The sequence below is a fragment of the Apteryx mantelli genome, chromosome 2 (assembly GCF_036417845.1).
Source record: "Apteryx mantelli isolate bAptMan1 chromosome 2, bAptMan1.hap1, whole genome shotgun sequence".
Classification (NCBI taxonomy): domain Eukaryota; kingdom Metazoa; phylum Chordata; class Aves; order Apterygiformes; family Apterygidae; genus Apteryx; species Apteryx mantelli.
The window spans coordinates 73,664,922-73,691,093 of record NC_089979.1 but is presented as its reverse complement, the minus strand read 5'-3'; the positions used below and the strand labels follow the sequence as shown (position 1 = coordinate 73,691,093).

The following is a 26,172-nucleotide window of genomic DNA, read 5'->3' as shown; positions in this document are numbered from 1 at the left end:
ATTTTACATCGGTTACATTATTAACTCCCTCAAAATTCTCATTTTATTCTGCTAACAGACATTGCCATAATATATCACTGTACTTCATTCATCACTCAGCCCAGCAGATAGGGTATAGTGATCAGCAGCACTACATTTCCTGAATGAAAGGCACTTGTACCAAGCATAAAACCATGAGGCCTTACCTAGTATTGCACTATTAAGTACAGAGCATACAGGTTCTCTTTGTATCGGGTCAAGTTGATTTCCAACAGGACTGCTCCAGGGATCTGAATACGCAAGTAAACTGAATGCATCCTATGGAAAGATTATTTTCATTAAATCTCACAGCTGTATTTACTAGCAAAAATTAAGATAATTTTCTTCACCCATTTTGACTCCAAATAATAAAGGTTGTTGTTGGTATCCCTCATCAATACAACGGGATAAAAACCATTACAGCACTTGTTCCATTTCAAGCAAGCGCTATTTTGCCTGACTGGAAATTACACAGACCAATTTAGCAGTGTTAAAGTGGTGGGAGAGAGAACACAACCTGGAAATTGCATCCAGTCAGTCTTTGGTATTCCTTTCCAGTGTAGCCTCCAGTCAAGGTAAACTAGTTTCCGTATCTAACACCTGCCCTTCCCCCCCACACTCCCCTACCCACCCACAAAAGAGCACATTTCAGGCACTGTATCCTCCAATCTCTTATTTTTCTTAGGGGTCATTTATCGTTAGATCTGAAAATGGCATTTTTATATTTATACAAGAGGGCAAGCTACATCATCAGAAGTGAGAGAGACAGAATTGCTAACTTCATCTCTGCTTTTAATTGTTTATACTATGAAAGTTATCTTTATGAATGTGCTACACAGATAAAATGTGAGAAAGCGCTACTCCACTGCTGACTAAAGTACTACTTCTATTGGAAAAGAACCCACAAAAATTAAAGCAAAACAACATTTTAATGCAGCATGCTGTGAAAAGTTTCAGCTTGGCAGGGCATTATTCACCTTAATGACAGAACTGCAAGATTAAGCATACCTTTAGCATTTTCTTATTCGCTGTGTTTTTGCCACATTCTCTTCTTAGCTGCTCACTCATTGCTTGCAATTCTCTTCCAAAATGGATCATTCTTTCAATAGCTGCTTGACTGCCACCACATAGCTGACGTCTTAACTGACTTGAATCTACTTCTGCAAGAATGATACCATCATCATCACCACTAATAGAGCTGGCAATAACAGTCTATGGAACTAGAGAATCTGCATTCATTTCATTCAAAAGATAGAGGGCTTCTCTGAGTGAAACACGTAGAGCCAGAGATCTTGGCAAAATGTATCACTATACTGCACACTGTTGAATTGTTCCTTAAGTAGTAGTATCTTAAGGGATTTTGTTAATAGCAGAGTCTGTCTACAGATGCTGTTTTTTTGCCATGGCTAATTTTAAATTAACTACACTATAAACTGAGTTTTAAGCGAGAACTGTTCTTGTTTTGTTTTTAAAGAACAGCTGGCTTAAATACACGCCTTTTTAGTTCCCCTAGTACAACCTGGTATACAGGCCAAGCTTCCTGGGGAAGCAGACTCTACTTTTTAGTTCAAGGAGTGCACACAGTTCTAGCTACCTTTTTAATTGTTTGGCATTGCACTTCTAAGGTATGCCAAATCTCAAACTACCAAAATAGGGTAAAAATAAAAAAAACACTTAAACTTCCCAAACTGCCAAGATGGACACTGCTACAAAACCGCCAACAGAAATTCTTCATATATCTGAAGTCCTTCTAAATGATCTAACATACAATTCATACTCAAGTAACCTGCATAAAAAGATTTATCCATTCCTTGCCTTTTTTCCCCCCCCCCATCAATGGCACTAACTGTTGAAACAGAATTCTGATCTACACTTTAGTTACAAAACCATTCTTCCTTCCCATTTTAGCCTTACTATATAATGATAGATATTGACCGCTATTTCAAACAGGTACTTAAGAATAAAATAGTCATTTTCACTTTTTTCTTAGAAGTAAACATATCACCTCTGAGAAAACTGCCTACATCAAATTACATACAGAGAATATTTCAGAAAGCAAAAATATAATACAAATAATTCTCAAACTGTGGGGTGTAAACAATGTAGTTTGAAGAGCAACATTTGTTTTTACAGAGGTGGAGCACCCATGAGTCTTCAAGCAGTGGTGTTTGTTGCTAGCTGCAGCCCAATCTAGGACATCATTTTCCAAAGGCTGAAAACAACTACTTTGGGGGGGGGGGGGGGAAGGCAACTCTGCGCCCTGTGAGCTGCTTCATGTCTGTCACAGCAAGCCTCTGTGGTAAGGGCTGCAAGAGAGTAAAGAAGTGTTTTGTTTTTTCTGTCACAGAAACGAGGCCTTGTTGTCATCCAGTTTCAGAGCGTAATGCAGAGAAACAGTAGGGGAATCTGAATATCCACTCCTCAGGGCTGTAACAGAATTATACTTGCTTTTGAATAATTATGTAGTATTTACCAGCCAAACTGCATAATCAGCAAGAGTGCACGCCCTCAGAACCATGAAACATTCATAGATATTTGTAAGTACTATTGTATTCTGAAAGTTTACCAGTAATGTTGCCCTGAGTTTCACGTTTCATTTAAGCTACATAATTGATGCCAGTTTAAAATCAATTTAAAAAGGCAGTTCTGCAAATGCAGAAATGGCTGGGCTGGATTCTTCCATTTTCAGATACCACCAGTAATAACCACCGTTGTCTAAATCTCAGCCTGTGCGCACTTAAGTCATCTGCCTGCCTTCAGCATCACTGGACGGGGCAGCTGGTTAGTGCTGTAATTGACAGAACAGCCTGTATCTTCTTAAGGTGGCTGGCACTCAGAGGGTAATTAAATAAAAACTCATTTGTCACATCAGCAACTATGACTGAATATGAAACAGGTAAAGGAAAACAGGGTTACTTTTTAGAGCAGGACTATGTAGAACAGGGTATTTCTTTGGTGGAAAACAATCTTTTACATGTCAATTCCCAAATCTTTTCCTGAGCATTTAATATTAACACCTACACGATAGTTTGTATTCTTCAATACAAGTGATTTGGAGTTTCAAATCTTATTGCTGCATGCTAAGATGCCATGAGGACTGCAGTGATAAAAGGATGGGGGGAAAAGGGAAAAACAACTTTTAGCCCTAACCTAGGTGTGCTAAACAAGTGGGATGATTTCTTCTCAAAGGTTTTTTCTTAGAAACTCATGGATATTTAAACTAGCATCAGTGACTACTTTCCCCTGTTCTCACACTAACATCAGTCCACCTAAATGAGTGTTATAAGATTTACATACAAAAGCAGCAAGACAAAATTAAGTTTTCAGCTAATATCCCTAATTTTCAAGTTGGGAAGCATTGCAAGTAAAAACATAACCTTGTTGCCATCACTTAATAAAAATGTAAGAAATATCACTGCAGACCCATTTCTGTGTCACAATCTTCCATTTCGTGATCATGTTTAGAACTACCATTTAGGAAGCCATTGGATGAAGTCTCAGCAACCCCATTGGAGTAGTGATCTGTTTCCATGTCTACATCATTGCTGCAAAGAGTAATACACAAGAAAAGTTTCATTCATATTTAAGTACTCAGGATAATCCTTTTTACAACCTCAGCACAGTACTTCATCTTGGCTATCAAAATACTGCTTTTAAATATTACCAAGTTAAATAAAATTTTCAAATGCTGAAATATTAAACACATGTCCACCAGTATTCAAGAATAAGTAGCATAATACTTTCTAAATATACTCCAGGAAGTTCTTACATTGCTATGTATCCGTACACACAAAGAGCTGGACAAAATGCACTGAGAGAATCTCTGCTATTCCTACTTTCATTTTTTGCACATGGTTAAATAAAACAAAGACTACTTCAAGAATATCATATTTAGGTAAACAACTCTTTAGGTATATAACTCTTTCAAAAAGCCTCAGTCTCTTGATAACCCTTTCAGTGGAAAGACAGGGAAAAGGAAGAAAAAACCCAAAGCAAATACTGAGTACACCAAGACACGAAAGAGGTGTTCAGAGACAACTTCAAAGCATACAGCTCCTCAGCGTACTTTACTCACGGCAGAGCACACAAGCACTTTTCGAAAAGGGTGCATTCGGGATGAAAATGCCCGAGTGGCTTTGGAGACTGAGCTTTGCCGACAGTTACAATACATCCTAGCCAATTCTCTCAAGTCAGGAAGAATGACAACCACAAACCTCTTCCCACATCAAAAAGACAGTTTAGAAGTTTCTAGCTTGCTTCTAACACTACTAAAGAATACTCAGTTTCCTTTCAAGAAGGAAACCAAAGGCCTCTCTGACTGGGCAACACTGCAGCAAAGGAATTGTCTTCATCTTGTGAAAAATCCCAAAGTTGCCTGGACACTGCAAAGCTTCTTGGCAGAAGCTTCCCTCCCCTCCCCCCCATCATCACTATCCAACTGAAGTATTTTTCATTATCACCAGTACATCACCACATCCTAATTGCTAATTTTGGAAACAACCCAGCCAAGTACTTACAGATTTCACATCAAATTAGGTTCTGGGGCATCTGTGCAACCTACAGCTTGATAATTATGCCCTGATTAATGTATTTATTTTCATTCTCTGAATTGAAGGGGTTTGTACAAGTGACAGTGATTGGAGTTAAGCAAACAATTCTCATTATATATGAAATGAAAGAGAGCCCACATTTCATGTGCATCTAATTGTGTTTACTCTGCAAATGCTGTCCATTTGTGGCAGTATCTGGATAACTTTTCATTACCCAAACTATTTCCTATCCTATTCAATCAGCACAGGGTAACTCCAAGAATAGCACTCTTTGCTACCCCTTTCCAAAAAAACCAGTGTGCTTTGAACGTACTCAAATTAATCGCAGTGGTTTAAATTAAAATCCCAAGTGCTTAACAGCTAGTTAATCTTCCCCATATGACTTTATAACTGATCATAACTTGCTATAAGCAAAGTAATTTATTTTTGCTTATTGCATTTCTTTAACCAAACAGGAAAAACCAACAACGGTCTATTGAGCTTGAAAAGCTAAAACACAAAACCAAAACACACTACGGCAACTACATAACAAGCTGTGAGAGAAGCAGTACTTCTCATCTCCCCTTGGCCACTTATACTATGTGTTTCAACTCTCCTTGAAAAAGAAAATCACATCCCACTGAAAACTCTTCTCTGCAGTATAAACATGTGGAAAATGCAAGCCTTAAGGTAAGTTAGAAACATCTGAAGCTTATTCACCTGGGATAGCTGTTAACCTGCTGTGATCTTGATACATTAATGTTGTTGAGTTCTGGTACATTCAAGTTGGTGGTCGTGTGTTTACTGTGACAATAAGATTGATGAGCTTTATTTGATATTACTCCATTACTGCAACTACTTTCAAAACCTGAAAAAAAGTTTTTACAATTGTAATTATTTACAAACTGATTTGTAACTACTGATTTGTACAAGTGAAATAAGCATAGTTATCAGTAAAATCTGAAAAAATTGATTCAGTTTTATAATTGATACATCATTCCTGAGAGATCTGAAAATCTTTTCTAGTCCAGTGTAATCTTTAAGAATGGAAGCAGACATTCATCTTACTAATTCTTAATTACCTAACTCTTGATCAATATGCAATAAAATTCAGTGCTGAAAACACTTCACATGTTGCTACACTTAAATATAGCCTCCCCTCTTCCCCATATAATTACTTTAATTGCTAATACTGTGCTTTGCTAAATAAAATTATACCATGCTGTTAAATTACTACGCCTGGCTAATATCTCATCTGACCCTTCTAAAATATAATCAAGAAACTACTGTTTGAAGCAAACATGTAATTCCCAGTTCTATCAAGCCCCAAAGCAGGAGCTTCCTACTATCTTCTAATATAGAGACAGGTCATAGGTAGTGCTTATTAGATAAGCACTTTTTGCCATCTAGGAAATCCCAAACCTCAATTCTAATAATACATTTATCAATTTGTTTATTAAGTGATGCCTCTGTTTAAAAAATTAGAAATTTAGAGATGCTTTCTACAACAAGCCACCTGAAGAAACCAGAGAAAATCTGAGTGGGACAACAGTTAAACACATGAGAACACAGGCAAGAAAGAGGGAGAAAAGTGAAACCGCTGCCTTTCGAGCAGCAACTGGTACAGAGGGAAGCCCCGTATCAGCATCCGTTGGGATTTTAAAATGAAACAGAACTAGAAGTTGATGTCCCCTGATTGCTAACAAAAGAGCCTTGGGTTCAAAGATGGCACAATAAAATACCGCTTTAACGTGCCCAACCTCTTCTCTGCCGTGGCAGAGTAGGCACTGGGACCTTCCGCATTGGCATGGGGCAGCTTTGAACATTTCCTGGCTTGCCAATGAAGCTTTAAGACCAGCTAGACCCTCTCAGAACTGTTTTAACTGTGCAGACTGAAATTTGGCTGCCAACAGAAAGCCCTTTTCTTTCATTTAAATCTACCACCAAGCTCCTGATATTTTCTATACAATATTCTACCTCAGCAGTTCGCAGAATGGTTGAGGTTAGAAGGGTCCTTTACAGACCTGTTCCACCCACTACTCAACAAACACACTAAGAAGCAAACGGTCTACACAACCTATTGGATTTACACCACCTTGCCTGAAGCACAAGTTATTATCAAAAGGACAACAGAAATTCACTTCAGAATCCCCACCACCCATTTCCCAGAAGCAATCATTTCTTAAAATCCAGTAGTAACCTACCTTGCAAATACTTAGTAAAAGCAAGAGCAGACGCAAAAAAGATTTGATTCCATTTATATACTTTTCATTTCCCAAACGACTGAGAATAATATACATTTTAAATCATTAAAACTATTCTTTGGAGAGCGAATTCAGTCTCAACTCTAAAGTAAAACAAACTGCCTGTCTGCAAGTTTAATATTTGTAACTCTTCCCGATACTCAGAATTATAGACAAAGCTTTACAGATGTGGTATATTCTCCAAATCAACTTACCAGAAAAGTGTGTGCTGCTCCCTTTTCCTGTTGCCAAACTGTGAATATTCATTCCATGGCTGGGGCTCATGCTAGGACTACTAAATGACCGTGGGCTAACAGGGTAACTATCTTGAGATTTTGGACTGTGGCCTCCCAAACACCGCACTTCACTGTCAGTACCATTCACCATCTCTATAAACTGGCGCACCCTAAACAAAAGACAAAGAAGTTAAGCTGATAAACCACTTATGCATTTCAATTTACCAAATGAAAGCAATTATTTTTGCGTTAAATATGCAAAGAGTTTTCTCAACAAAATGCTGGATATCAGTAACCCAATCTTCAACGAGCTTAAGAGTATTTGGCCGAAATATAAAATTGCAAAATTTATGAGGGAGGAGAACAGGAATCTTATCCTTCAAGGACAGATTTCAGCAATAAGCCCTCAGAAAAGTAAACTAAGTTTTCTTGTTTTAACTGTTTTGTTTTATTGGCAGGGGCAAAGTTACTCCTTGAGAAGGATATGAAGTTATGTAGTTCTAAGCCTGTCGTTTCTCTCAAAGTAAATGAGGACATAGTTCAAATGTCTGGAACAGTAAGCATTACAATGATAAAGCTTAACATTAAACATTTGTATTAGAAAAGTTTCAAAAGAAAAGCAAGCTCATATACAAACCTTCCCTTTAGAGGCTGTTCCTCTTTGTCAAATAACTTTACTTTAGATAAGGAAGTTTTATTATGGACTTTGATGAAGCTCAGAAATACCGCTTAACATTTAGATTTGGATAGTCTTAATAAAACAGGCAAAATTTGAAAGACAGGTGGCTATCAAGAAAAAGATAACCTACAGTTGACATTACTGAGTGAAGGCTTTCACCAAAAGGTTCATGTAATAAGGCCTGTGAATTCTGTGATAAGCTTGCAATACTATCATGTGAATTCTGTTCAGCACTTGAATGTGACAGACTTGATCAAATACCTTCAAAGTTACTTACTTAACTGTACATAAAAATTATATTACTTTGTCCTATGTTTGATAACAGTTTGGGGTTTTTTTTTTTGCATCTTCAAACTTTACAATATGATACAAAATTCTGGAGCAACAGTGCAACTGGCATGTAAAAATGCCAGAACGAACTGAAGGAGAATGCTGTGTGCTGGGAAGCCAAGACAACACTTTGGGATTATGGAATTTCCACAATATTAGCCAGAGGTTTCTAATAAAGTGACAAGGAGTGAAATAGCTCATCGTTATATTTAAACTGGTCTGTAAAGTCAGTCATCCAGAGGAATGGACCAGCTTATGTGACAGGACTCAAACTTCTTGAATGTGATAATTATATATGTATCAAAAGTGATTTAAAAACTTAGCTCTGGAGGACAATTCTACATTGAGATGCGAATTATGCTGCAAAACACAGAACCTTGATGACAAAACCTAGTTAAATATGTAGCAAATAAATATAGCAAAGAAAAAGTGAACTAAATACATTTTCTAAAAATGCTGCTTAAGTTTCTGTGAAAGCTTTAAATGAATAACTGTCTAGTCCCAGAAGGTACTGTGTCATCTATAAACACACATCTGTATAATTTGAAGACTCACTTTAATGCAAATAAGAGATTAGGATTTCTTTCTAGTAAACTTGGATACAACTGTTGTGTTGTTTCAATGGCTTCTCCCATTCTTCCTGCTAAAACCAATTTCTGAATTCCTGTTCACCAAAAAACAAATAAGAGATTAGGATTTTTTTCTAGTAAACTTGGATACAGCTGTTATGTTGTTTCAATGGGTTCTCCATTCATCCTGCCAAAACCAATTTCTGAACTTCTGTTCACCAAAACCAACATCAGTTTAAAAGGACATCTCAAGGATTAATACATGTAAGTTAATGATTAAAAGACACTGCAAGCATCAATCAACAGGCTTTTCCCTTTTAGAAAAAAAAAAGCGTAAAGACAGACCACGCTTCCTTATAAAGTGTTCAACAGGAAAATTTTTAAACTGCACTTCACCTACAAATACCTGAAGGACTACTCATTAAATACTGTTATTTATTGCCAGTGTATAACTACTTTGGACTCAAATAGCTCATTTAGAGCTGGATTAAGATTACAGACACTGTTCTGCAATTTATTTCTCATTTTCATACTATTACAAATAAGCACATACCAAACTGCAGTCACCCAAGGATATTCAAATTGCATCCTACTCCCAGAGGTTCAATTCTGACTAAGAAAAACACAATTTAATCTCTGTATGCCACACACACACACACACACACATGCTTGTGTTCGTGCAGCAGGGACCTAAGTGAACGGAGAAGGTACTGTTTTAATCAGGCTGCCAAACAGCAGTTTTAACTGAACTATTAACATTAGTTTTCCCTCTTGTCTTCCCCCCCACACACAACTGTAAGCTTGAAAAATTCAAATTTGGTTTAACATATAAAACATTCTCTAAACTCTACCACTTTTCAAAGTTGAGATAAAAGTTTAAACTTTTGTCAAGACTAAATTTTATATTCCTATTTGTGATTGACTATTAGCTCTTACAAACACTAGCCTAGAGACATTAGACACATTTAAGACAGATCCCAGTTCTCCATTCAAGAGAGAGACAACAGATGATTTTCCACATTTCTCTATGTTAAACAAATTCCAAAATTATTAGTGCAGAAGTTCATCTTAACCAGTTGTTCATAAATGTATAGTTTTATGTGAAAGCAATGAATTGTACTATAGAATAATGCTGAAAGGAAATTCTACGATGACGTTTAAGAGAAAGTTTTAGGTTAAATGTGTTCAAGAAGAAAAAAGAAAAGGATGTAATGTGCTTTCCAGCCTTACTTTGTCTATTTTTAATGGAAGCTAATTCTTCTAGCACAGTCTGGTCTGTGGACTTGGCGAATGCCTCTGCTGTTGCACAGTATCCATGGTGAACTAAGTAAGATGACACCATTCTAAAAATAAAGAAAAACAAAATTCAGAAACATTTATTAGCTGCAGGTAAGAAACTGAGGACTTCTTGAATGTAAGACCCCTTTTCTGAATAAAGTGACTGACTGAATTAACAAATTCTATTTGAAATTCAAAAAATTTCTAAACCAGTCAGACAAAAATAGTTAATTAAGAGCCAGTATCTTCTCCAAAATATAGTATAGAAAAGTCAGAAAGTCAACCTATCTTTCTATTTTGACGAATTTATTCATTACCCAAAGGTAGGATCAATTACAATATTACCCGCTAATTTTCTTTATTGCTCATTGCACACGTTGAAGTGAAATTTCTGCACACTAATTTTTTGTTTTCACTGAAGAAATAAAAAATGCAAAGCAAACAAACACCATTTTTCCAAAGGATACAGCAATGTGCCACCAGCCTACCTGGCATGCCAAAGGTTAAGAATGTGAAGGGAAGAGAAATTTCCAGAGCACAAAGTATTAGAACTGCCAGTTTTGAGCATGGCAATTTTTCTAATCTCACCAACCCAAATTAGACAGGCCCAAATCAGAATGATTTACACTCACTGTTACAAATTCTTAAATAAGTAACGCTGTAGATAACTCCAAACCTGTCACGTCAAGGAAACTATTCATACTAGTTTTTAATACTAATTATTTGCACAATCAAGACAATAGATGAAATGTCTTGAAAACCTCTGAACTCATCCAGTATGAACTTTTTATATATATACATATATATATATACACACACACACACTTCAGAACAGTATACAAACTCTTACTTCTGAATCATTGTTTGCCACTCTCCTTCCCGATCTCCTATTGGAAATCTGTCAATCTGTGCCTGAATTTTGGTTCTCCATTCACGCATATAGTCTTCAATATCAAATACAAATGGATGTTGTCCAAAATTAGCATCCACAACCTCTCCTGGTGTTTGAAGGCCTACTGTAGGGTACAAGTTTGGCTGCAAGAAATTTTTTGGTTAGTTTTTCCTCTTATTCTCAATTCCCATGTTTTTTTCAACTCTGTAATAATATCCCCAATGCTACTAGTGGCGTGTAGAAACAAATACCTCTGGATCATCTGCCCAGTGGTTAAAGGAACTTATACCAACTCAGCAATACAATAACTGATATTTTATTCTCAGTGGTTGAAATCTTTGAAATTAAAAAAAGCCTTACTGATAATTCTCGTTCTAGTCAGAAAATGTAGGGTTTTTTAACTGTGCTAAAGTTTACAACTTGGGTTCAATTTTACAAAATATTAAATACCAATTTTTTTAATGATTTTTAAAGACCTGGATTAAAAGTTTCTTTTTAAAAGAGAACAAAAATTAAACTTACAAAGTGGGCCATTTTCCTTTTGGGGTGAAATACTTAAAACATCGCTGAATTTTAGTGGTAAGAATTGACAGGATAGAGAACTCATTAGCCTCAAAGTCCAAGTGTAGCGCCTAAAAAGAACTGTAACAGTGCATTGAAGTTCTTGTGAATTCCTGGACTTGTATCTAAAAAAAAACTTTAAAGCATTTATTGTTGTCTTAGTTTTACTTTCTGCTTGGAGATTAGGTCTCAGTGCAAATTTAAAATATGCCAAATATGAGAAGAGTAAAATCTGCTTGGTGGGATTAAAGTAACTTTCTTAAATGTGAGTAGCACCTGAGCAATGGCAATGCAACTGATTTTTTTTTTTTAAATCTACATCAGATTTACACTGCAATCAAAGGGTAGTTCTGTAGGTAAGCATACTATTAACATATAGTATGCTTAACTACAACATATTAGCATATAACATATGCTAACTGAATTTCAGCCATCAATAAGTTACAAACATGCAGGTCACTAGGAACACAGAATCCCGGTGAAGCTAAAGAAGAGGTTGTTAAAGCCATACCAAAGCCTATTTTGCCTGTCTGCCTCTCTTTTGTTTAAAAAACAAAAAAAACCCAACACCTTTCTCATGGTGTTATCTAGACTAAGCAATGCAGCATGAGAGTCAGATCTTTTAATGAGATGAAAACAATCAATGATAATGAGAAGGAGTCCAGTTCCAAATTTCAGATTAAAATGTCAAAGTCTGTCTGTACTGGTACTAGCAAGGCCCCTGCCAGCATCCCTCCGGTGCAGGAGCAGCAGGAAGCGCCCAGCCCTGCGGCAGGGCAGAGGGGCGCCCCAGGTTGTTGACTTCATGTTTCCTTAATCTCTGTCCCCATCTCCTGCAGCCACAGCAAACAGTAGCTGGCCAGATGGAACTGCGTCACACACTGCACCCTAACCCGATTAAATCTGAAGTGAAGTGGATGAGAAAAAGCAAAGGAAGTGCAGCATCATGCCTGTACCAGTAGCATAGAGGACACATTTATAATGATTTAATGAAAGTACAATTGAATCGACCAAAAAGATAAAAGACTTCAAGGTGTCTATGGCCTTCTTAAAAAAAAAAAAAAAAATTAACATGTTTCATATTATGGAGTGAATAGAATAAAAAAAGATTTTGAAACCTAGGCATCAAGCATGAATTAAACTGACCAATGTCTTAAGTAGCCAGCTTTTCTGCATATGATATATAGTTCTATATATATGCATGATGCTGGTGCTTTAACCTTGTATGTAAGGCCTGCATCTGCCAGAGTATGTGATAATTAATTGTATATATTATTTTCTGGAAAACTTCAACTAGAATTGCCTGAATACAAATCTGAACAGGAATACCCCCCCACACACCCCTTCATGAGGATTGGTGTAAAAACAAAAAACTTTTTGCTTCAATTAACAAATCATCACTGAAATAATGATGAGAAATATCTGATATTAAATGGATTAAGATTATCATTTCCAAGAAGCACAAGATAAATGTGAAACACTGGTTTATAATACACATTATTATCAGCTACTTGAAAATGCACTTATCTTACCGGTAAGTCTGTGAAAGCGATGCCTGTAATGAAGATAAAATTAAGATTAGTTTCCATATGTCTGGATTCTAGCCTGATTTTCTTAAGTATATCATTATCTGTTCAGGAAACTCCCCCAAACACTCATAAATAAGTATTTAAGTGTGGTGATATCCATGATGCTTGGGCACAACTGATGTTCTTGAGTAAAACACGGCTACATTTGACAAAAGAAAAAAAAATAATTTGAAAGCACTCAAATATTTTCAAAGTAGGGCAAAAAATTTAAATGTATCATACAGATATGCAGATTAAAAAGTTTAAAAATTCTGGCTACAGATTAAAATTTACATGGTAAGTAAAAATATCGGAAGATATTTTTTCACTTGCTTATCTGAATATTGAGACAGGGGTCAGTGGTGTCTTTTCTTGTACTCTTAGTCTTCTTCCTAAGTAGTCATTATCTTTACATGGGTAGCACATATCTGTAATACTCCAAACCAGTCTGGTAACTGATGCACTCTAATCCACACGAGAGTGTTTTGGTCTTTGAACAAGACAGCTTCATATCCTGTTACATAATCACAAGTATCCATCCACCCATAAATCCAAGCCGGTGATTTTGCTGTCTCAGGATTAAAGAAAAAATTGACCTCTACATATTTCAGGAACTTCAAGCAATTTAGAAAAAGCAGCTTTCAGTTATAAATAAATATGAGGAAGTCTACTTCTGACAGCCAAATAGTAACAGTATTTCATAATTTCCTTCAATGTTGCATATATTCCTTCAATTTTACTTGTGCGTTATGATTCAAATCTAATTTTCCCTTCAAGCTTGTATTTGTTTTATATCATTGCCCTTTCAAATTTAAGATTAAAACAAAGCTTTTAACCTTCTGTCCTAAATTCCACCCCTGCTTTCCATCTCCATTCTTCATCAAGATCTCAAATCTCAAGAATATCTGGATTCCTAACTCACATCTTTGCTATCAAAGAATGATGAATATAGTAAATCTTGCTGTTTCTTCCAAACTCATCCCAATTTTATCATTTTACTTATTACCTATTCACACCCTGATTTTTTTGTAAGCTATCACCACTTTGGCTGGCACATTTTGACATCCAACTCATCCTTGTCCAAAACGACCATGGCAGTTGGTAGGATGGATAAATGATGACCAAGCGGCCATTTCCATGACCTTAAATAAACAGTTACTGTACATTGTAAGTTATCTGGGCCACAACTCTTGGCTGTTTTGGTTTTTTTGTTTTTTGTTTTTTCCTTTTTTGTTTTCCTCTCAACGCAGGATTTCACATTTGCCCAAATAACTGCATGCACTTAGCACTTTCTGTAGTGTCAAATCCTGGGCTGACTCAGAGATACCCAGTACTCTGGCTACATCTATGGCCCAGAATAGAAACCTCAATGTCCTCCAAGTCATGATTTTATGGGAATTTTGGACAAGTAGTAGCAACAACAACTCAGCAAGATAGCCAGAATTTTTATTTTTATTTTTCCTAAACACAGAGGCAAAGCTCACGTCAGAAAATCAAGTTAGCAAAGTCGACCAAAGCAAAATAGCTGTCGGGCTTCCTTCTAAAATTCTGAAATGTTTGTCAGGCTGTCTCTATGACAGATACCATTTTATTGGCCTCTCTTCAACTATGCCATTCAGCTCTCCTTTTAAACACATTTTAATCATGTGTTATTTCACAGTTGGCCTAATCCAGTCTACTTGAAGACTTCCAGTGAGAGAGGAGGCTCTGTTCCTTCCCACTTAGCTCTTCCATGCACATGACCCCAACAACAGTCAGAAAACCAAGGTCTTTTTGGCTGACCAACAATCTGATCCAACTTACCTAGCTCCAAAAACAGAAGAAGCCAGACTACCATTCTCAGCTTTAACCCACCAGTTAAAGACTTTGGCAAACAAGACATGAACCTGTATCTTCTATTTTGATATATCCCTCGAAATAGGGCCCATAGAAAAGACAGTATGTGGTTAAAGTGCCCCACTGCCCTAGGTGTTAAGGTTTTAAGTCCAGATACACAGACCCATTCAGTTGACAAGAACATTAAATCACATGACACGATCACAGAACGATTTAGTTGGAAGGAACCTCTGGAGACATCTAAGCCCTGTTCTAAGGAAGAGACTGCACAACTCCAAAGTTAGATCAGTTTGCTCTGGGCCTGAGCAAACCAAGTCCTGTTCTGAGAGACAAGGAGAAGAATTTAAACCACATCATTCCCTTACAACTTACCAAACTGCCCTCATGTTTGGAAGTGGTAGAAAACAGAACACTGACTTTAAGACTCCATATCTCAATAACATCTTATTTCATTTCAAGCTAGACCCTCTTTTCCGTACTGCATTCCCCTGTCCTCCATGTCATTACCCATGACAAAAGCCTTTTTCTTCTTTCTGAGCCTTATCCCTTGAAACTTCCTACTCCTCTCAATGCACTTCTAAGATCTATTCACAGAGTCCCAAGCCCTTGCCTTATCCTTAATCCAGGAAATAGACATTCTTTTCTTACAACATATACCTTTGCTGATTAAATCGCATGCAGTTACTGAATTATCACATAGAGTGCATCAAAAACTCTACACCCCCATAATCTTCAAACTCAAAATTGTCTTGCAATGTTGCATAATGCTAAAATTTATCACAGAGATTTAATGGACTTAATTTTAGGACAACTTGTATAATTCATGGCTTTATCTCAACTATGCATGGCTCCAGACTGGGAATACAAAAGACTCTTCCTCAACAGATGTTCAAAATAATGCCCATTTCATTTAAAGGTTTTAGTGGAAACTATGTGGTCCCCATATAGCAGCACCAAATTTTAAAATTATCCTCATTCTCTTTGGTCCAGAGGACAGACTGGCAGTCTTGTTCTAAACTGGTAGCATATGTAATTACAAATTAGAACAAATGAGGAGGTTTGGGCTTAATTGACACAACTTCGGATGAGAATTACTGTACATTATAAGCATCAAATATTAGCCCCTTTAGTAGCCCTGAGTTCATAAATTCAGATCCAATGGAATAAGATGCCATGGCAAATTCTTCCAAATTCATAAGGAAAATTAGTGCAAATGGCACATAAGGAATTATTCTTCCCAATTCTGTAATTAATCCATAGATTTTGAGACTATTAAAAGAACTATTCAAATACTTAGTTCCTAACAGGAAGAGAGTTTCCGACTTAAAATTCACAGAAAGCATCAGATTTACAGACAAAATGTTAACATTAATGATAGTGTTTCTCCATACCCAAGCTGTGTCCATTCTTTGTGTAGAAGCAGGTATTATTGATAAGGTTGACACAACAACCAATGACATCACCCGTAGTAAATGTTGGGCCGTAGGGTTGTCCAGTTCCAGAGGAACAGAATGAATGTCCATCATCTCCATGGTAACCATATGAATGTTTATCCCAACCTAGAGAACAAAGCATTCAAAATGTATTCATTTCTTTTAATATAATGAAAAGACTATGCAAAGTTAGTATATTCCAATCCAAGTTAATAAGGTTAATTACTATGCTCAGCTTTCTGATTTCTAAAATTTCTTAACAAACCTGTTTCATTAAAAAAAGACCACTTCTCTTATCAAAATGGCTGAACATGTAGTTCCATTTGTAGTACCCAACAGATAACACAAAGTCAGAAAAAATATATATTTTTCTCTTTAAGCAAACATGCAAAATTATCAACACTGAAAATATGATCAGCTACAATGTTCAAATTTGAAAAGCTATTTGCAGATCTGACATGGCCCAATAAAGCAGTGAAGATTCCTCTTGTTCTCCCTTTCATCTTGCAAGACTATTGCAGCCATATGTCATAATCAAATTCTTTCTGGCTAAAACCCAAACATGTATCTCTGGGGAAACGCACTTCTCCTGATTATTCCTAATGACTGTTCAGCAGCAAGCAGCACTCTTCATAATAGCTCAGTCTCCAGACTACAATATCACTAGCTTTGCTGTCTCAAAAAATGAAAAAGCTAAAAGGAAAAACAAAACAAAACAAAACCCCCCAAAACAGGTGAAAGTCACAGCCAGCAAGCAAATCAAGATGTATATAAAAACAGTGATAATTTTGCAGGTGAAGAAGCTGCAGAACCAGTTAAGAAGCTTCATACAATTACATTTAATGAAATATTAGTCAGCAAGCAATTGTAGTCTGAGTTCTTTTAAAAATTCTTGTCTGGACTCTCTGTAATTCAATACCAAGTAAAAACACCTAGAAAAGAAGTGATCTTTCTGGCACTACAAAATCTTCCTAACAGATCTATTAAATGCCTATTCGGAATAATATAAAGAAACCACAACTCAACTTCCAATCCTATTTCCATATCCATTGAGACAACTGAAGGGTCTGGATTAAGGGATATGACTTCCCCGAATACATTACCATGACATTAAAGACTGAGTAAAAGCACAATCTTTAACACAAGTTGCCAAATTTCATAGGGCAATATGCATTCTGACTATGATAATTTATACTGACAACTCTACATATTTTTAACAGTAGAGGGCTGTGGGTTTTTTTTTTTTTCCTGTCAAGCTGCTGCAAAACAATTTAGTTTAAAAGTATTTCCATACTTAGGTGGGCCCTTAATCAGTATGATCCATGACAGATTTATATACAGTTGTTTCAGTAGGCACCACATTAAGCATCTCTCAGTAAATTAAATACCAAAAATTATTGCAGTTACATTGATTAATAGTACCTTTGATACATTATTTGCAATGCATCCTAAATCTTATTCTAAATAAACTTAATGCCAGCCATTAATAATTCATCACCTTTATATGTGCTAACAAGTGTAACTGCAATTTGCTATTACTGTTAGGGTCTCTAGCAGAGCATTTGAGTGAGAAATTAACAATGCAAAAGAAAGAATACAGATTCTCTAAGGTCATTTCGACATGATTTTATACTTGGTTAATAGTAACATTTTCCAAAAAACAGCCCCTTTTTAAATATAAAAGTTTATTAAAATAAAAACGCACACACACACACAGAGAAAACATCTTTATATACTATACAGAGATACTGCAGACACTTGTTATGACAGCGTCCCAGATCATGTAAATCAACTGAACAGTCAACACTTAAAAGTTCACTATGCAGGCTTACCGTTAAAGTTGGAAAGGTAACACTACTGCAAACAATAGTAGGAGCTCTCACTTTATGCTTGGCAAGAAAATTTTTATCATAGCAGCTCATCCTTATTATTAAAAATTCAGTTTGCAGAGTAAGGAAATCTTCTAAAGCTCCATTTTTATCAGGAACCATGACCGAATTTTTAAAATATATTTGTTTGCTATAAAGTATCTGCATAGCATTATAAATAACACTAAGATGCTTTACATAATGCAGATAAATAAATGTAACGCAGAGCTATGCCATGCTACACTCATTGGCGCTTACCAGAACTTTCCTATCAAACACAGTTCAAAACAAAATTAAGCAATATAACTTATCAAATATAATAAATACTAAAACATACCTGGTAGTCTATTCATGTTCACACCCTGTGCCGAAAGCCCAATTCCCATGTAACTGTAAAAATGAAAGAACAAAAGAAATGTACCTGTCTCTTAACAAAAATGTGTTTATGTGTAGGATATCACCAAGAAACACTGCTGATTAATCACATACTAATTAAGCTGCTAAGAGACCATTTAATACTGGCACAAATGCAATGGAACTGAACAGAGAAATCATTCCTGCTGTATATGGTTTATTATAGACAGATTCCGTCTCTGCAGGAGGCAAGGACAACTTTCTTCTCCTTCAGGCATTTTGGGTTATCTACAAAGAACACTGATGGTAGAGATAATGTTTAAAGCATGGCTGAAGAATGCCAAAGGCCATCTCTCATTTTGAAAGAAGGGGTAAAGCCATACACATGACAATTTCATCACCTTCTATGTACTTAATCATCTTTTGCAGACGACCTGAAATTACTTATTTTGTAAAATAAATGCAAAACTCTGCATTATTTCAGCAGCAAAATGTATCCTTGAAGAAAAGACCATCGCAGGCCTGGGTCACAGAGCAGAATGCTATCTGGAGAAATTTACTGGTAACGTTACTTAGCTGTTGGCAATCTGCTGGCAAACAAGAGGGTGAATATTTTTACTGTACTAGCCAATAATTTTAAGTCTAAACAAGTTATTGCTAGGTAAATAAAGTCCAAAAGTCAGCTTTACGAACACTAGCTTTAAAAAAGTGTCTAATACAATTTTTAACGATTTAACAACAAAATACTTGAAAGTCAAAATGCATTTTTTCCTCATATCACACTACCTGAAGACAGTGAAATCTGTTTTACATCTACTTATTAAGCAAAAGTCATTTCATGCCCAAGATGACAGGAAAAAGAAAGACAGCACAATGAAGGACTAGACTTTCACTCAAAAAAAACAAACAAAAAAAACCAAACCCAAATTGGTAACTAAAGCAAGCATTCAAAAATCACCTAACCTCCTAAAAAAATCACCTAAACGTTTCCTCATTTATCAAAACACACAACTCATTTCGACACTAGTTCAATCTAGTTGACATAAATCTATCATGAAATAAAAAATAAGCTGTATGAAACAAAAAATATCCCTTCATGCCAATTTGAAAATAGTTTAAGACTACAAATATGACCTTCAGATTATCACCAAGCAAGATGTAATTTTTAAGGAATTATTCTGCTGGGAAGTACAGGCTAATCTGCTATTTTAACTACATGCTAACTACACACAGAATGAAACTGCGTAGGAAATCAGCGAAGTCATATGCTTAATCGTGTAAAAGGCTTTCTGCTTTTTCTACTGATCACCTCTAACAGTTACCTTACCTGCCTCTATATTTGGTACTTACAAAGCTCCCCTCCAACATTTTCTAACTTATACACACATCTCCCTCTCTCTCCAACACACACAATAAAACCTCAAAAATGTATACAGGAGATAGTCCATTTAAAGATACGGGAGAGCTGAAGCAAAGGGCAACAAACAAAAGGATTAGTCTTTACTGCATAGCTAATTACATTACTGAGGCACCATTACAACAGCAGAGTCAACAAAACAATTATAAATGAAAGCAAGAAGTGGCAAACCCTAACATTGCATCTTGAACATAGGTACTCTCATGGAAAGACTGCAAATTCATTACTGTAAAGTTTCCTGTAAGCAAATTTAAGGACATTTATTTTTTAAATAATTTTAGATAACTTTTAAAAACAAGTCCGTCAACTGCAAGAGTCTTTCAAAGTGAGCCATATTCCCAATAAAGTTTCATTTCAGTATTCTTATAGAAATTGGATTAAGGTTATACAAAAACATAAAATGATAGCTAGAAATTGATCACCATAGGTAACACTGTGGTTCTAGCTGACACTAATATGAAGACGGTGGATTTTCCCCTCAGATATCATAAATGTCTTCTGAGACTCTTTAACCCCGTAATCATCATAAACATGGAATCACTGTACAAGATACCCACCAAATTTAATACAGCTGGGAACAAAGATTCTTCACCCACTGGCAATGACTAGAACACTGACACTATCCCAGGAAAGAGACTGATATTTCAACACTACATTTTTTTTGCCTGTGATTCACTTAAGAGCATTTGGAATATTAACAATATTTCATCCAGGAGACAAGGTATTAACAGAAACTCAAGTAAAACTGGATTAAAACCTTTCAATGAATTAACATAATTACTCTAGACATCAAAAGGAAAAAAAGATCAGCTACAATCTATAGCTAATTTATAATTAGCTATAGTAATAGCTGGATCAACAGCTGATCTCATGTCCAACTAGATATACTACATAGTAAATTGATAGGGAAAACAGTATTGTGACATATGTTTTTTAGATACTCCGAAATTCATCAACATGAATTGTATTTATGTGAGAACACTATATGTAATTGTTAAGAAAAAGAAGCTTTAATTTTTTATTTCTGGCACCTATGAGCTTCATAAATTGAAAAGTCTCTTTTCTTTGATTTTTAAACAAGCGTAGTTCATATTTAGGTCCAGAGTCATTGCTGGTAGAACTACTTGCTTTAGTTGGATGAAATATACAATTTGTCCTCATATATGCTTCCTTAAGGTTCACAAAACAGGTGTTTCAGGACCAGGCGAAACTCAGTGGCAGAGCTAAGCGTTCGAGTCTACCTCCCTTCGCCCACTATAAAAATGCAGAAGGACAGCACAAGGAACAGACACACTAGCACCCAGGTGCAACGCGGGCTCAAACTACTCTCGATCAGTCGCTGATGTACTGTCACAGAAACGGGTGCTGTCTAGGAGAGAGCCATGAACAGACAGGAAGAGCAGGTCCATGCAGGCCGTGCCATACCAGAACGAGGGCCCTGGGAAAAGGCCCCATGTGAAGGCCAGGAAGCAGCATGCTCACACCACCATGCAGGCTCTTCCAAAGATAGGCATGATCTGGCTGGCTTGACAGAATGGAGTAATGATGTGTTGGAGGCTGCCTCCCTTGACTCTTCCCTGCTTACCTGCAGTGCCTCTACACAGCTCTCCATGCATAAATGTCGCTGGCTGCTGCTGTAGGAGGATTACTTATACAGGCAAACAGAAAGAGGTGGACTAACAACCAGCTTTAAGAAGCCCCTCTTCCTGAGCGTTTTGGTCTCTCCTGCTGCTACTCATCACCTCATAAAATTATAAATAACAATGTGTGAAACTAGTCATGGGATACATGAAGTCAACTGATTAGAGACTAAAATAAAAGACCAAAGCTGAAAACTGATTTAAAGTGTGTCCAAATTAGAATTAAGGACCAAGGAAGCAAGAGCATCTTAAGTACTCTTGATTTTCCATTTCCAATTGCATTTACTCTTGTTCCAGGTTGTCATTTTAAAATCTCAGCATATCATTTAGTTTACACTTCACAACTGCAAGCCATATACAAATTCTTCAGAATACTGCAAAACTACAGAAGTCTAAAATTAGACTAAGATTCAGCTTCTTGCCACAAAGTAAATACCAAACATGCATGCATTATGATACCTACTTTTTCCACTATCATAGACTGAAAAGCCTATGCTTCCCTGCAGTGAAATATGAGAAGCAGCAACCTCACAAAAACAATTTTCTCTTCAAGTATCTTTTCATTCAAAGAGCTGAATTCACCCATTTTTGCTGGAGTCTAAGGCTTCTATGTGGATGTGAACAGACTAAGTGTGAGAAATATAAAAATAAGCAGAAACAAACAGAAATAAAAATTAGTAACAAGAGATAGTACAGAACTGGAGACTGCTAAAGAAAAAGAAGAAGGAAAAAAAAAAAAATCAATTAACAGAGTTCATGCAAGAGATTCACAATTCTGATTTCTACTCAAAACTATGCAGGGTTTTTTTTTAGCCACTATATGGAAGATGTATGGAAGATCTTCCAACGTGGAAGTCAACAATGATGATCAGAATTCAGATAATTATGTACTGTCCACCCTGTTCCTTAAGAAATAATACAAAATCTCAAGAACTATATCAAATCACAGGTACCTTGGAAAACTTAGTAGTGCTAAAGATGAATTTAAGTGCTAAATATCACTTCTCTTGTTAAAAAATACATAAATATTCCAACCTATTTGTAAAGACCAATAAAATACTCAGACACAACTGTAAGTTATAATAAAAAAAAAAATTTAAGAGCCTACTACAAATTTCATTAGGAAGCTCAATGTGCAGAGAGTCAAATTCCTGCTTTCATTGTGCCTACAGGTTACATTAAAGATGGTATAACTGGGGGAACTGCTGCATCATACCTTGAAATCCAAGTTGTTTTGGTGATGATAAAAAATAAATGATCAAGCTGGTATCTGGATCCTGTTTTCATCTACAGGCTACAAATTTAAAAAAACATGACTCAACATCATGCAGTGGTAAAGCCTAAGTTACCAAAATATCTGTATGGAACCTAAGGCAATTGAGTCCAAGCACTAAGACAAATTTACACCCATAAATAAGGCAACTGATAACATTCTGATGTTTCAAATCAGCTGACAACTAAGAAAAACAAACTACATACTCTGAAAAATGTCAGTTATACAGTGGGTGCAGTTTGTTTTACTGCCAAGAAAGTATCTAAGTAAAAAGGTAAAAGTAGAAAAAAACTGCAGTATCTGTACGAATTTCAAGACTAAATGACATTTTAAGAGGCTTTGCAATTGACCGACTTGCAAGGATGTAAAAGTTCAAATAATGTCCTCCTACAGTTTCCTACTCTGCCCTCACTGATACTAATTTTAAGGTCAGAAATACAGCACACTAAGGTGTCTAAATTCCATCTTTAATATAGTTAGTCTGCACCAAAATTTTGTAGGAATATGCCAATCCAAGAGCCTTATTGTCTACACAATCACAATAAGAAATAAGCTGTTAATTTTTTTCTCTATTTAAGTGTTTCAAAATATGCCATAGACAGTTTGAGTCTTTCATTTCAAACTGAAGACAAGTTTAATTTTATGGAATGTTTCCAAGGAAACAGTATTTTGAACATGATAAGCCCAGGTTTCAGATGAATCCAGTTCTACATTGAAGAAAAAAAAAAAAAAAGGTCAGGCAATCATCCTTTATAGGGTTTCAAACTGTTATTCCTATAATGTTTTTCTTGTAATTCTTATAATGTTCTTAGAAAGATTCTAATTTACTGATCTAATCTTCAGAAATATTTCCGACTTTCTGAGGTTGCACAATTTCTCCCTAGTAACACTTCTAAACACAAAAGCCTTTTGGGGTAATATATTGCCAGAAAAGGATAGCTGCAGAGATAAGGTAATATATGTCAGGTCTGCAGTAAGATTAGTATTCATGTATTACATTTGCGTGAATGAACCTCATAAGAAAGCAATAACTTAAAAAAATATATACAAGAATCAAGAAATGAAATATATTCTCTTGGTCTTTCTTTTTAAAATTAGGAACCTTCATTTCTAGAAAACAAAAACAACGAAATAAACCTCTTTTGTTTCAGTTCCTCACATCTCTGACTAATGAAGCACAAATCTCAAATAATCCTCTTGCATATTTAGTTGCATTTCTTCCCACTTTCTCAAATGTCTGGTCCTGTATACTCAGGTAAAAAAAGAAGTATAGCTTCAGAGAACATAGTCTTTCTGACTCATGACCCAATCTCCTCTTGCACCTGCTGCAATTCAAATCAAGACACTAATGCAAGAAAGCCACTTCAGACTTTCCTTGCATCAGATCTCTACACACCTCTACACACCAGTAATCTGTTATTAATGCCACAAGACATATCCATATGCAAACAGAGACCGAACACAGTTAAGATATTGTATTGTAACAAAAGACTGTTTTGCCAAGAGACTGATAACTGCTTTTTGAGGACATATCAAAACTGAAAAATAGGCCTTAAGACCACACTAAGCTTTTAGGTTAGATTAGTAACATACAGAACACAAGTGAAAAAACAGGAACTGAAGTTGTTTTGTATTTTGTTTACTGGTTTGTGCTTTGTTGGGAACAAGAAAATGGGTATACTAGATGCTAAAGGGAAAGCCAACTTGTTGCAACAGAAGCAAAATTCAAAATAAGAAAGTATGATTTTTGTTTAAAGCTATACACATACATGCTCTGAAAGACAGTAAACACAGGTTTTGCATAAACGTCACTCAACACACTAGGACAGCTCAGACTAAAACACAGGCATGAGTGTTACATGAAAAGTTAAACCTTGTGTTCATGGGATTTGATTCTTTAGGATAGTTGTTTATTTCTACGCCCGCCTCATCATGTGCAAGATGTATACTGCCATGCACTGCCAAAGCAACAAACAATTGACTGTATGGTCAGTGTTAAAAAACAGCCATCCAGAAGTATCTAAAGCCTTATTTACAGTGCTTTAGCAAAAAACACACTGGTAATTTGCATGAGTTGCTGAACTAACAATTTATTTTAGTGTAGAACATTTAGTAGTAGCATAGAACTTACACATGCAACATAAAGCATGCCCATGAAGATCTGCACCAATACAACCACACTACAGACTAAACAACCATGCTCACAGAAATGTAAGCTATTCTAAGTGCTATTTGCTAAAAGATTAAAGCCTTTCTAAACTGAACTTTCACTTTTTTTTCCTAGACATTTACTACTTCCAACGCTTTTCATTCTTCTCTTCAGAAAAGCACACCTGCTTAGAGCACTTTGGATTTTAAGCACACATTTTCCTCACCTGCTCTAAAAGCAGTATAGACTACCCAGAAATAAGTGTAATTTCTATGATTTGCCCATTGTTAGTAATTGTATTTACAAATCAATGAATAATGCAAAGAATGGACAGAAATTCAAAATACTGAGGATAAATGTATTTTCCCAAAGAGTTCACTTTCCAAGTAAAGGAAACAAGACACCAGTGAGTCTCTCCTCAAAGTTAAAAAAAGAAAAGCTGTACTTCAACTATCATTAAATGGGCATAAGTCGGTACCATGGCCAAAACTAGCATTCCCACACTACCTGAGTCCAGACACTCATTCTTGCCCCAAGTTCCTCTCTCTTATGCTGCCAGAGCTACTCACAAAGCCATACAAACAGCCATATTGGAGAAGTAATCTGACTGAAAAATAACTCACTCTTAGATCAACTTTTGGAGAATGAGCTACCCATTTTCATTTACTGTGTAGCTGGCATAAGTTACAAACTGGCACAAGAAGAAGAACCCAACAAATGTTCAAAGACTACTTCTCGTGGCCAAATAACCACAAAGTGTTCAAACTACAGCTTAGAGTAAGAACTGTAAACATTCAAAAGCCATTGCCATGACTGGAGACAAAGAGATTCATTCCAGGAGCCAACAAGCCTAGGACTGAAATACGTGTGGAAATGGATGACCACACAATAAATTATACACACATACGTTATATATTATCTAAAATAATGGGACAGTATTTTGCTTCTGAAAAGCCAGGTAGTCACTGGATGCCCTTGACACAGCCCCTTGGAAAGTGGAACTGGAATATGCTTACATGCCCAGAATGGACTGTCAAAGTGTGCTACCAAAGGTTCCCATAAAGCTCACAGACCCTTAACTGGGAGAGATTATAGATGGCTATTCACAACTGCAGAAGGATGCCCTCAAAAACAGCACAAAGCTAGCAAACACAAACAGCACAAAGCTAAAGACTTGTAGTTTACACAGAAACTATGATAGCATCATGCAAGTATCTTTCAATTGTGTAAGAAGGAAACTAACTGCTACCTGAAATAACATGTTTACTGTGGGGCTGTAAGGCAGATGCATTATCCCTT

At 36.1% G+C, this 26,172-nt stretch overlaps 1 protein-coding gene across 1 annotated transcript in view; it reads right to left on the bottom strand.

Moving 5' to 3' along the window:
* RANBP9 (RAN binding protein 9) overlaps window positions 1-26,172 on the bottom strand; it is a 40,578-nt gene that overhangs the window by 1,217 nt on the left and 13,189 nt on the right. Inside the window, exons 3-13 of the mRNA XM_067290894.1 lie at window positions 18,378-18,430; window positions 16,131-16,298; window positions 12,868-12,890; window positions 10,733-10,917; window positions 9,835-9,947; window positions 8,591-8,699; window positions 7,006-7,196; window positions 5,268-5,415; window positions 3,442-3,563; window positions 1,027-1,178; window positions 186-297 (exon numbers count right to left, since the gene is read on the bottom strand). Coding sequence (XP_067146995.1) covers window positions 186-297; window positions 1,027-1,178; window positions 3,442-3,563; window positions 5,268-5,415; window positions 7,006-7,196; window positions 8,591-8,699; window positions 9,835-9,947; window positions 10,733-10,917; window positions 12,868-12,890; window positions 16,131-16,298; window positions 18,378-18,430 — 1,376 coding nt within the window. The remainder of the gene's footprint in view (window positions 1-185; window positions 298-1,026; window positions 1,179-3,441; window positions 3,564-5,267; window positions 5,416-7,005; window positions 7,197-8,590; window positions 8,700-9,834; window positions 9,948-10,732; window positions 10,918-12,867; window positions 12,891-16,130; window positions 16,299-18,377; window positions 18,431-26,172) is intronic.